This window comes from Macaca nemestrina, chromosome 1, assembly GCF_043159975.1.
Source record: "Macaca nemestrina isolate mMacNem1 chromosome 1, mMacNem.hap1, whole genome shotgun sequence".
NCBI classification, from domain to species: domain Eukaryota; kingdom Metazoa; phylum Chordata; class Mammalia; order Primates; family Cercopithecidae; genus Macaca; species Macaca nemestrina.
The window spans coordinates 62,560,158-62,570,701 of NC_092125.1; the positions used below are offsets into that span (position 1 = coordinate 62,560,158).

The following is a 10,544-nucleotide window of genomic DNA, read 5'->3' on the forward strand; positions in this document are numbered from 1 at the left end:
TGAGCCGGGAGGTTGAGGCTGTTGAGGCTGCAGTGAGCCAAGATCGCACCAATGCACTGCAGCCTGGAGGACAGAGCAAGACCCTGTCTCAAAAAAACAAGAAATTCTGAGGTCAGCAATTAAATATTTGCTTTTAACTTTCTACTAAAGTACAAAAGAAAAATAACACCATTTCTACAAAATATCAGGATAAGCATAGCAATAAATCTGGCTTAACGTAAATGTAGCCATTTATTACTGGGGAATGGCAGACATGCTTCAATTAACCCCAAGATAGAAATAAAATTATATCCCGGGGATGTCAACTCAGTTTGTACTAAATATTGTTTAACTGCAACTAAATGTTAGTTTCTTTCCTTCCAGTTCAGAAATGTATCTTAATAACTTTTCTTCATTATCCTGTCATCTTGAAAGTACCTGAATTAAGAGTGCTATTATTCTTTAATCCATTAATAGGGTTGCCATAAACCAAATAGGGCTTAATCCATTAATAGGGTTGCCATAACCCAAATGCTTTCTTTTCAGAGTAAAATTTTTTTCTGATGTTATTTTTCTCTTTTGAGGCAGTCTCAATGATCCATGTATCCAGTATTAAAGCATGATTCCATCTGACTTTATTTTTTGAGATGAGTCTGTCACCCAGGCTGGAGTACAATGGTGTAATCACAGCTCACTGCAGGCCTTAACTTCTGTGCTCAAGCAACCCTCCTGCCCCAGCCTCCCAAGTAACTAGGTCTATAGGCTGGGACCACAGGTGTGCGACACCATGGGCCAGTTTGTTTTTGTTTTGTAGAGCGTCTCACTGTATTGCTCAGGCTGGTCTTGAACTCCAGGCCTCAAGCAATCCTCCCACCTCAGTCTCCCAAAGTGTTGGAATTACAGGCATGAGCCACCATACCTGGCCCACTTTTGTAAATGAGAGAGCATCATGATTTTACAATACCATGATTATCATGATTAATAACACACAAAACAGCCGGGCACGGTGGCTCACACCTGTAATCCTAGCACTTTGGTAGGCCGAGGCAGGCAGGTCACGAGGTCAGGAGATCGAGACTAACCTGGCCAACATGGTGATATCCCATCTCTACTAAAAATACAAAATTTAGCCAGGCATGGTGGCAGGTGCCTGTAATCCCAGCTACTCGGGAGGCTGAGGCAGGAGAATGGCTTGAAACCACAAGGCGGAGGTTGCAGTGATCTGAGATCGTGCCACTTCAATGGAGCCTAGGTAACAGAGCAAGGCTCTCTCAAAAAAAATAAATAAATAATGCACAAAACGGAGATCTCCCTGCCACATAAGCACTAGGCTAAGCCAAGTATCTGAATGTTATTGCTTCTGTGAATATCCAGTTTAATTTTCTTTGCAGCAGAACTGAAAAGCTAGGGCCAATTTCAGAATCAAATCTTCAGTTTCTTAGAAGGGCCTCTCATAATACTTCAAGAACCAAATTCTTCTACTACTATAATGTTGTTTGCAATTATACTAATCCTGCTTAGTAATTCCAAAACCACTGTAAAATACTATGATACATATAATATAAAGTTGAACCAAAATATAATTTAACGTTTAATAATTACAAATATATTTATTACAATTTACAGATTAGTTATGTTATATACACAAATATAATTTTAACTATAAAATCCCAACACACTAGTTACATTTAAATCATTGATCTGTAGAAGCCGATTTAGAGTCTTCTAGTCCCCTAACTTTACCTTCCTTAAATTATACAAAAATAAAATCTGATAGTTTTCAAGTCAAACATGAAGAGGTGTTACATTTTATTACTCAGAAATGGAACTTTTACCTGTCTGTACAAAGCCTTTTACATGCTACATTGACACTTAAAGCACCATTAATAAGACTTCAAATGTGTAAAATGTTTAATTAAAACCTCTAAAGATTTTCTCTTTAAGATTATGGGGGTTTAGGGCCGGGCGCGGTGGCTCAAGCCTGTAATCCCAGCACTTTGGGAGGCCGAGACGGGCGGATCACGAGGTCAGGAGATCGAGACCATCCTGGCTAACACGGTGAAACCCCATCTCTACTAAAAAAGATACAAAAATATGGCCGGGCGAGGTGGCGGGCGCCTGTAGTCCCAGCTACTCGGGAGGCTGAGGCAGGAGAATGGCGGGAACCCGGGAGGCGGAGCTTGCAGTGAGCTGAGATCCGGCCACTGCACTCCAGCCTGGGCGACAGAGCAAGACTCCATCTCAAAAAAAAAAGAAAAAAGAAAAAAAAAAAAAGATTATGGGGGTTTAACTTTGTTCTAACTAGAATTGGGATGAAACAAGAATTTTGCTTTTTTCTCCTTCAGTCCAACTTTAAAATAGTCCTTTCTGTTCTTCTTATCAACTTCTGATCACTTCTTCCAAGGAGGTTAGTATATGGAAGAACTCTTAATCAAGCTTTCACGTATTTGGTAGTGAGGTTAGAATCCCATGGGGAACAATTTTCCAAAATCCAATGAAAGATGTCTCATTATTTTCAAATACACAGAGGTGCTAGGTTTCAGAAACAGAAAACACACCGTTAAGTCTCGGAAATAAAATGTTTTAGCCTGGTTTTAAAAGAATGCCTATTATGTTATCAAAAGGCTTTTTTCAAGGCAAATGATGCCTGCTTTCCAACCGACATCGCTATTGCTTGAAACTACCGTTTTCATGTTATTAGACCATCCTGTAAATGTGCTCCCTATGATTACCTAAAGTGGAGATGCACAAAACACACAGAATAAGGGCTCTGCAAAAACTTGACCAGTTTTTATAGTGTTGCATTCTCAATGTGTTTAATTATGAATATATAAACAGTGGAGGCAGTTCGCAGAACCAGACAGAAATAAAATAATGACCAGGTAGATTGTAAACTGAGGTAGTAACCCTGTAAGCACTTCTGATGAAAAATTCATCCCCACACTTAAATAAGTTCAAAACTAAGAGGTCACCTATTCTACTTATGTCTTCCATTACCTGTGACAGGAAGCACACGGAATGAAAGCAGACCACTGAAGAGTTAACTACCCCTCAGCCTAATTTATGTGTACCTTGTAAAGCTAAACAAATAAACCAAACACAAGCAGTCAATGCGAAGACTTAATTCAAAGCAAGCTTTGGGCTAAAGATATTAAGACTTTGTAGTCATTAATCTATACCTCTATCCTTTCCTGAAAGTAAAGGCCTTGCCATTACTTCTCTCCTTATTAAACAGTAGGACACAATAAACCTGGATACTGACTGAAGTTTATATTTTACATTTCAAACGTGAAAATTCAGAACTGCCCATTTGCAATTTTACAGTGGGATCCTGACAGGTTTTAAAAGTGACAGTGCTGAGGCATGATATTCGTTAACACTGGTTTTCTATTGAGAACATATACACCAAAACCAAATTGCTCTGAGATGTCTCCCATTTTCTTTCTAGGAAATTGCTAGGCTTTTAAGTTTAAAAAATAAATGATTATGATGTAATTATTACTTTCCAGAGTGTTCTGCAACAACTTCAACCTGTTAAAGAGATACAAAGAACTATATTAAACTGGGAACTACAATAACATATACAGAACCCTCTCCAAACAACAGTTTCCAAAGAAATTAAATACATTAGACATTAAAATTTGGTAGAAAGATGCAGCTTTCCCAAAGTAGTAAAGTACTGCACATGTGGATTTTGTGGCAATCCTTGGAAATATCCTAGGTATAACAATGTAGAAACAAAAGGTTAACACACATTTTCAACCCAAGTCATTTTTACAAGAAAAAAAAAGTGACACAAAATAATGTACTTTAAGTCGGTAGCATACACAAGGTTATTTTTCAGCCTAAGGTAGATAGGCCAAATCACTGAAATAAAAAAACATAGAAAAACATAAAAGCCCATTAACTTCTGAATTTTGGGAAAGAAACAAGAGTCCAAAGTTTTCAGATAGGCACACATAATTTAGATTAGAAATGAAAATGGGCTTTAAGTCCTATAAATATTGTTTTCCAAGAAAGTAAGTTTTGAAAGTGCAAAATGACAACTCAAAAAGGTCCCCTTTTCACCTCATGCATGCAAAGGTCATTTAAAAGCACATCCAACTAAATCAAAAAAGGGAAGATTCGAAATTACACTAGTTCATCCTTCATCATCAGGGCTGGCTTCAAACCTGAATGTTTCTGAGTGGGATATGTTGGGGAAAAAAAAAAAATTAAACTAGATCCAAGTTACATTTCCTCTTAAAAAAAAAAAAAAAAGTCAAAGGACAGCTGCCAAGATTTGTTTTTAAAAGACACCTCTCAGGTAAGAGGTAGTGTATGCTATGACTACAGGCTGCCAACTCATCTTAACATTGCTTGAAAACATTAAGTCCTTTGAAGCATGTTCCCTGGAGTCTATTAAACATTCTTTCTCTGTGCTCAAATGTCAAGCAATATCCAATAGCATCTTCTGTTTCTTGAATTCGTTTCTGGAACCTGCATCCATCCCTTGCAAATTCTTCCCATGGTCCTTTGCGATCCTCATCACCACTTATATAATACTCAGTAACTTCTTCAAGGAAGGTTACCTACAAAAACAAAGACTAATTTTAATAACTCTCTAGGATCTTACAATTAGCGTTGAGGTCAATAACCCTTTATGCTACCAATTTTTTTCAGAATATAGAATATCTTACTATTCCCAACTAAAAATAACATCTTGTTCTCAGGAATATTTGGTTCCAGCTATATCTGAAGTTAAAGAAAAAAAAAAAAGTTCTGTCACGCCTGTAATCCCAGCACTTTGAGAGGCGGAGGCAGGCAGATTACCTGAGGTCAGGAGTTCAAGACCAGCCTGGCCAACATGGCGAAACCCTGTCTCTACTAAAAATACAAAAAAATTAGCCAGGCGTGGTGGCGCACGCCTGTAATCCCAGTTACTCAGGAGGCTGAGGCAGGAGAACAGCTTGAACCTGGGAAGTGGAGGTTGCAGTGAGCCGAGATCGCACCACTGTACTTCAGCCTGGGCAACAAAAGCGAAACTCTGTCTCAAAAAAAAAAAAAGGTCTGATTAGATGGCATTTGGATAAAATAGTGAACAAATGTCACCTAAATATTTCATGTAGAGACATATATCTTTCATTTATATATATATATCCTTCATTTATCTATATCTGCATAATACACACATACAGTCGTCTGCCCCCACGCATCCCCCACCAGCCCTTGGCTTTTGGTGTTAATAAAATGAATCCAGATGGGGAATTGAATTTTTCATGCTTTTATTAACCCCTGCTATTTTTTAATCCTTAGGGAAATACAGTTCTGTGATATTCTTCCCTCAAAATGATAAGCAAAATATTTCTGAAAATAACCGCCATATCCCCGGAAGTCACTGTTTTTATCATTGCATAAAGGCTTTAACAATATTTTTGCTTACTTCTATTCTTTTTCCTTTTAGAAAATGTTTTCACTTTCCAACTTTTAAATCAACATGTAGTACTATTTTTGTATCATTACTTTGGCAATAACAATACAGAAGAGAAAAAGTTACTTCGTAAACAAAGTACAGCAAAATTAGTATTTTTAACGCTGTGTTACTCTAAGAAACTTTGTAGTTAAGATTTCAAAAACCTTTGTATTCAATATGCTATCCTATATATGAAATTGTGATTCTAATATACATAATGACATGTAATGAGTGACAATCCCTACTCATTACTACTTAATCACTACTTAATTTCTATGAAGCTTCTTTCTAAGCTATCAAACTCCAAAAGCAAATACTCGCTTTAAAATATGTTTAATAGTTACATCAGCTAACCCTACTGTGGCCTACTACTTTCGTTCCCTTTACATCAGGCCAAGGGATGCCCCTGAGGACAATTAGCAGGTATGTAACACCTTACCAGTTATTGCATTCTAGTCTTGAATACTACTCATTCATTGTGTCATTAAGATAAATGATAAAAACGTACAGTGTTTATCATATACCAGCTCTTTTCAAAGAGCTTCACATTTTTATCTCATTTAATCCTCACATTAACCCTATGAGGTACGGATCATTATACAGATAAGAAAACAGAGGTAGAAGGGTTTTTTAGACTCACTACCCATCATCCTATATACTCCATATATTCCATACATCATACTCCATATATACCAACGACAGATAGTCAAAGGCTGTCAAATAATTCTATCATATTCAGACATAATCATTTACAAATTCTGCTTCTAGTTCACAGTATCATCTACTCCACTCATTTCATTTTACTCAATGAGCAAGCTAAAATTAGACATGAGACTGGCCTGAGGTCTCTCAATAAGAGCTAGCATTTAAAGGCAAGGCAATAAATTCTGAATTTTATTTACTTGTCTCATTTAAATCTTGCAATAACTTGTACAATAGATATTATTATTTTTCCCATCAAGTAAGAGTGAATTGAGGCCATGAGAGTCAAGTAACTTGCCAGGTCTGGCTGCCTTCCAAATCTCTCCGCCTTAACCACTGAGGAGTAGAGAACACGGGGCTCCAGCTGCCAAGTGCTCATTCCATTGCCCCACTTTGTTTCTTACCTATTCATTCTAAATAGGTCATTTTGTCAGGGGCCCCTTAAAAGGACAGAGAGATGGCATTTACACAGTGTGAACTAAAATTTAATTTTTAACATGACTTATTCTGCCCTAAAGGTAAGACGTAAGATTATCACCATTTGGAGATACTTTCTACCCAGGAATAATTTCAAAGTATTAAGCTGGCCATTTGGAGCCAAGAGATTATGGCACTGTCCATCTGAAACTCCCCAGTGCGGCGGAAGCTGAGGTCAGTAATAACTCACCCAATATCTTCTCTTTCCAAGTAACGGCATAGAAAACTAAAAAAACTTTCCCTCTACAATAGACACCTTTCGGTTTGCGGAGAGTTCAATTAATAACTTTAGTTAAAGCAACTATAAAGAAAAACAAACCAACTCGAAACACTCCCAAAATAAGGTTAACCTGAAATTAGCCTGGGAATAGGAAGCAACTAGTCAAGATAAACCAAGTAAGTGGCCATCACTGTTTTTATTAATATTAACTGTAGCTGACCACTGATAACTAGCACTGCATTCCTAAGAAAAGGCAATACCATTTCCTGTATTGGCTTTGACTTTCAATTAAAATCATGTAACGTCAAAACCACTGAAATTACTATTTTCTTTCATGGCAAATTGGACCAAATAAATCTTACTTACTACTTGATATCATCATCCCTTTGGGTTGTAATGGACAGGAATGAAGACACTCTTGTTATGTGCAAACAAAATATTAAGTATTTGCAAACAACATACATTTAAAATCAGTTTAAAACTCTACGGCTGTAACAGGACCTTTTCAATCTCTAGAAAAATTAAATCGTGTATACAAAAAGTTTAATAGTCCGTTAAAAAGTGTGAAAAGTTGAAGCTTGTAAAGAAACAGTCCAGAACTACCAACCCAAAGAAAAATGGCACTTTCCTGCTAACATCTACACGCTGGTATGTTCGTTGTGGACAGCAAAAATGTGCATGGGGGTGGGGAGTCAGGGAGAGGAGAAGGGTCATTTACATATTTCTCAATGCAAGTATACGAATTTAGAGGTCTTCCTCAAAAACACATGCACTCCTAAGCCTCCAAAGTCATGCTGCTATATTTAACCATATCAAAACAGTCAGAACATATCAGGCATGTTAAAAGATAAGAAACAAACCTTTCTTCTTTTGACATGTGTCTGTCTTCCTCCAGAAAGAACGTCACGCTGTACCGAGTCTGGACATTCACTTTCTTGGCTCCCCAACAGCTGCACCTTACAAGAAAGTAAGGTGTGACACTCAGAAATGGCCACAATGGACTCAGATGGGGTCTTTGAGTCACGACAGCCTTTCCCATTTTCCCCTGATGTTTGAAAAGGAGCCTTAAAATTTAAAGGGTTGTAAGGGTCATCAGAATTACAGAAAGAGTTCCACAGTTTGAGACTCTCTGCTTCATCTGCACTAGATTCCCAGTCATCTTCCTCCCCAGAACTATGCTCAGGGGTCTCAGGAAGGCTTCCAGACTGGGAGGAATTCTCTAGATCAGACTCGCCAGACAAATCCTTCTCTGAATCAGAAGGCTCTTCAGGAACAATTCTGGCAGCAGTCTGAATTGTGGCTGTAAAGTTCTGGGGATTATAAGGATCTACACTGTAGAAAGAGTTCCAAAGGTGAAGCCCTTCAGGGTCTTGCTCAAGGTCTGAGTCTGACAGTGAGCTATCACTATCAAAACCATCATCCTCAGCTTCCTCATCCCAATCCTCACCTTCTGGATCAGAACTTGTTTCCAGGTCATTGGATGCACCTCCCAAAATATAATCTATCAGTTTGTTACTACAAGCTGGTCTGGCAGAAATGGGAAGGTCATCTTTTAGGTATGAGTAATCTACTACACTTATTCGGCCCTCTCCAGGCTCCTTTTCCATAGGTATCTCACAAGATGGACAGCTCTCAGAAGGGCTCTGTTCTTCCAAAGCAAGTGGAACTTCTGCAGTTAATAATTCTATTTTTTCTTCAGTGGATTCCTGGGTGGTTCCAGGAATGTCTTCAGCAGCAGGAACAAACTGTGTTGGGTTATCTCTGCAGTGTTTTGGATCCATCCGGAGAAGGTTGTGTTCCTCCTCCAGGCTGTGGTAGCCATTATCCTGGTCAGGGGTGGGTAACTCTTGCCCCTTGCTAGCCTGCTGAAGGAATTCCAGTCGTTTCATGCGAAGATGGTGAATTTCTGGTAGGCCTTCTGTAGAAAGAGGTGGACATCCCTGCCACGAGGCCGGGGTGAGTTCTGCCCTCAGCGGCTGGGGATGACAAGGGTCCTCTCTCAGGCAGCTGCTCTCTGCGGTTAGTGTCTGCAAGCCGACTAGCTCGCCATTTCCATCACTGTTCTGATAGCTGACTTCTAGCCTAGGAAAGCAGTCCAGGTAGGAGGGGCTCAGCAAATAGGATACCACATTAAAAGTGTCTATGCGTTGAATGTTTAGAGGCCCAGAGAGCGAAGAGCCAAGTTCCCGGTCAGAGTACAGACGGGATTGAAGGCTACAGGGCAACAGCTCCACTCCCCCTAGCTGCTGCTCTAAGAGAAAAGCGTGTGCTGCAGGGTCCAAAGCACTTCCCTTGGCCTTAAGCTCCAATTCTAAGTCTGGGAGCGAACACTGCCAGTGGATCCCCTCCTCTAGCCAATTAAGGGGACTGGTGGCCGAGGAGTCTGAGGAGTCGAGCTTCAGCGAACTCAAAGATTTCTGCGCTGTGGATGCGGCTGGTTTCTCCCGTCCCTTCAGGGATCTGTAGACTCCAGCAAAATTTAGCCATCTGGTCGGAAACATTCCACCGAAAAGTTGGCTCCAAATTAGCACCTTCTGAAGCAATCCGGGGAGCGGCGCAAGGAGCTGGGAGAGCAGCTTCGTCCAGTAGCTGACCCGAGTCTCGGGCTGGGCGGAGGAAAGCAGTGTGGGGTCCCCGAAGTTTTCCGGCGCAAGAGGCGTCGGGAACTTAGAAGAGCCTGCTTGCGATCGCCAAGGGAAGAAGGGAGGCCAGAACCGGAAGCCCGCCCGAGGGCCAGGCCGTTTCCGCGATCCGCCTGTCTGAGGCTCCATCTCCTTTTCCTTGGCAGTTTCTCGGGTAGGGCCGCGGCGCTCAGCGGCTGGAGGTCGGACGGGATTTGGAGGAAACCTACAGAGTCTCGGCCTTGCCCAGCGGTGGCGTCGGTGCTCCAGGCCGATCTCCGAGCCAGCAGAAAAGCCACAGAGGGCAGCGGATGCGGCAGCGGGCGGCAGAACACAGGGAGAAACACCCCGCGCAATACGCGGCAGCTGATGCGACTTCCATCCTGGAGGGAAAGGACGTTCCCTAGTCGGCTCGACGCTTCAACACCATCGATAGGAGCCTGCCCACGGCCTCGGCGGTGGTTTTCTGAGTGACAGAAGGTTGAAGAACCCCTGAGCAACGCGACACCGGAAGGGCTAGGTAGTTTGACTGCTGCGGTGGAAGCGAAGCCCAAAATGGCCGCAGGGCCCGCGCGCCGGCAGGACACCCCCCAGCCGCCGGAAGAGACGCAGGACTGCTGGGCGTCTACGCCACTAGCGCCGCGCCGCCCAACGTCTCTCGCAAAGCCCCAGGGGGTGGGGCTTTCCGCCCACTTCCGTGTGGCCGCCGATTGGTCGCGCCTGATTTCCCTGTCGGCTTCCTTACTCGAGGTAGAGCCGCACGGTAGCGCGAGGTTGCATCAGCCGGCGGGATGCACGCATGCGCAGTTGTTTCTGTGTGGTCTCTTAGGCGACCGCCCCAACAGCCCTCTAGGCTAAAGGGCTTGGGTAGGAAAGGGGTTTTCAAGATAACCCGAGAATTTCCCGGAGGCGTTTTGATGGCCTAATACACACTAACGTGTGTACAGTCATCGCCTCGTATTAAATGGGGATTAGTTCCAGGACGCCGTAGACACCAGAATCCGCAGATTCTGGTCAAGTCCCTTATGTAAAATGGTGTAGTGTTTGCATATAACCTACGTACACCTTCCCAGATACTTTAAATCATCCCCTA

General features: G+C 41.7%; 1 protein-coding gene across 2 annotated transcripts; it reads right to left on the minus strand.

Moving 5' to 3' along the window:
* Positions 1–1,557: 1,557 nt before the first annotated feature.
* On the minus strand, positions 1,558–10,072 carry LOC105484796 (protein phosphatase 1 regulatory subunit 15B). Of its 2 annotated transcripts, XR_003018723.2 has the most exons (3): positions 8,278–10,072; positions 7,691–7,786; positions 4,416–4,550 (listed from the first exon to the last, which is right to left on the minus strand). XR_003018723.2 is itself a non-coding variant. In XM_011746764.3 (2 exons), the coding sequence occupies exons 1-2, from the start codon at positions 9,599–9,601 to the stop codon at positions 4,329–4,331; spliced, it is 2,133 nt and encodes a 710-aa protein (XP_011745066.2). In that variant the 5' UTR covers positions 9,602–10,068; the 3' UTR covers positions 1,558–4,328. The 2 variants fall into 2 exon arrangements, 1 of the variants encoding a protein (XP_011745066.2); XM_011746764.3 differs by having other exon boundaries at positions 1,558–4,550; positions 7,691–10,068.
* Positions 10,073–10,544: the final 472 nt, after the last annotated feature.

Excerpts from the sequence above, each read along its gene's own strand:
- LOC105484796 (XM_011746764.3), bottom strand. The coding sequence starts at position 9,601 with ATGGAGCCTCAGACAGGCGGATCGCGGAAACGGCCTGGCCCTCGGGCG. Across the intron at positions 4,551-7,690 it reads CACATGTCAAAAGAAGAAAG|GTAACCTTCCTTGAAGAAGT; the intron begins GTTTGTTTCTTA and ends TTGTTTTTGTAG.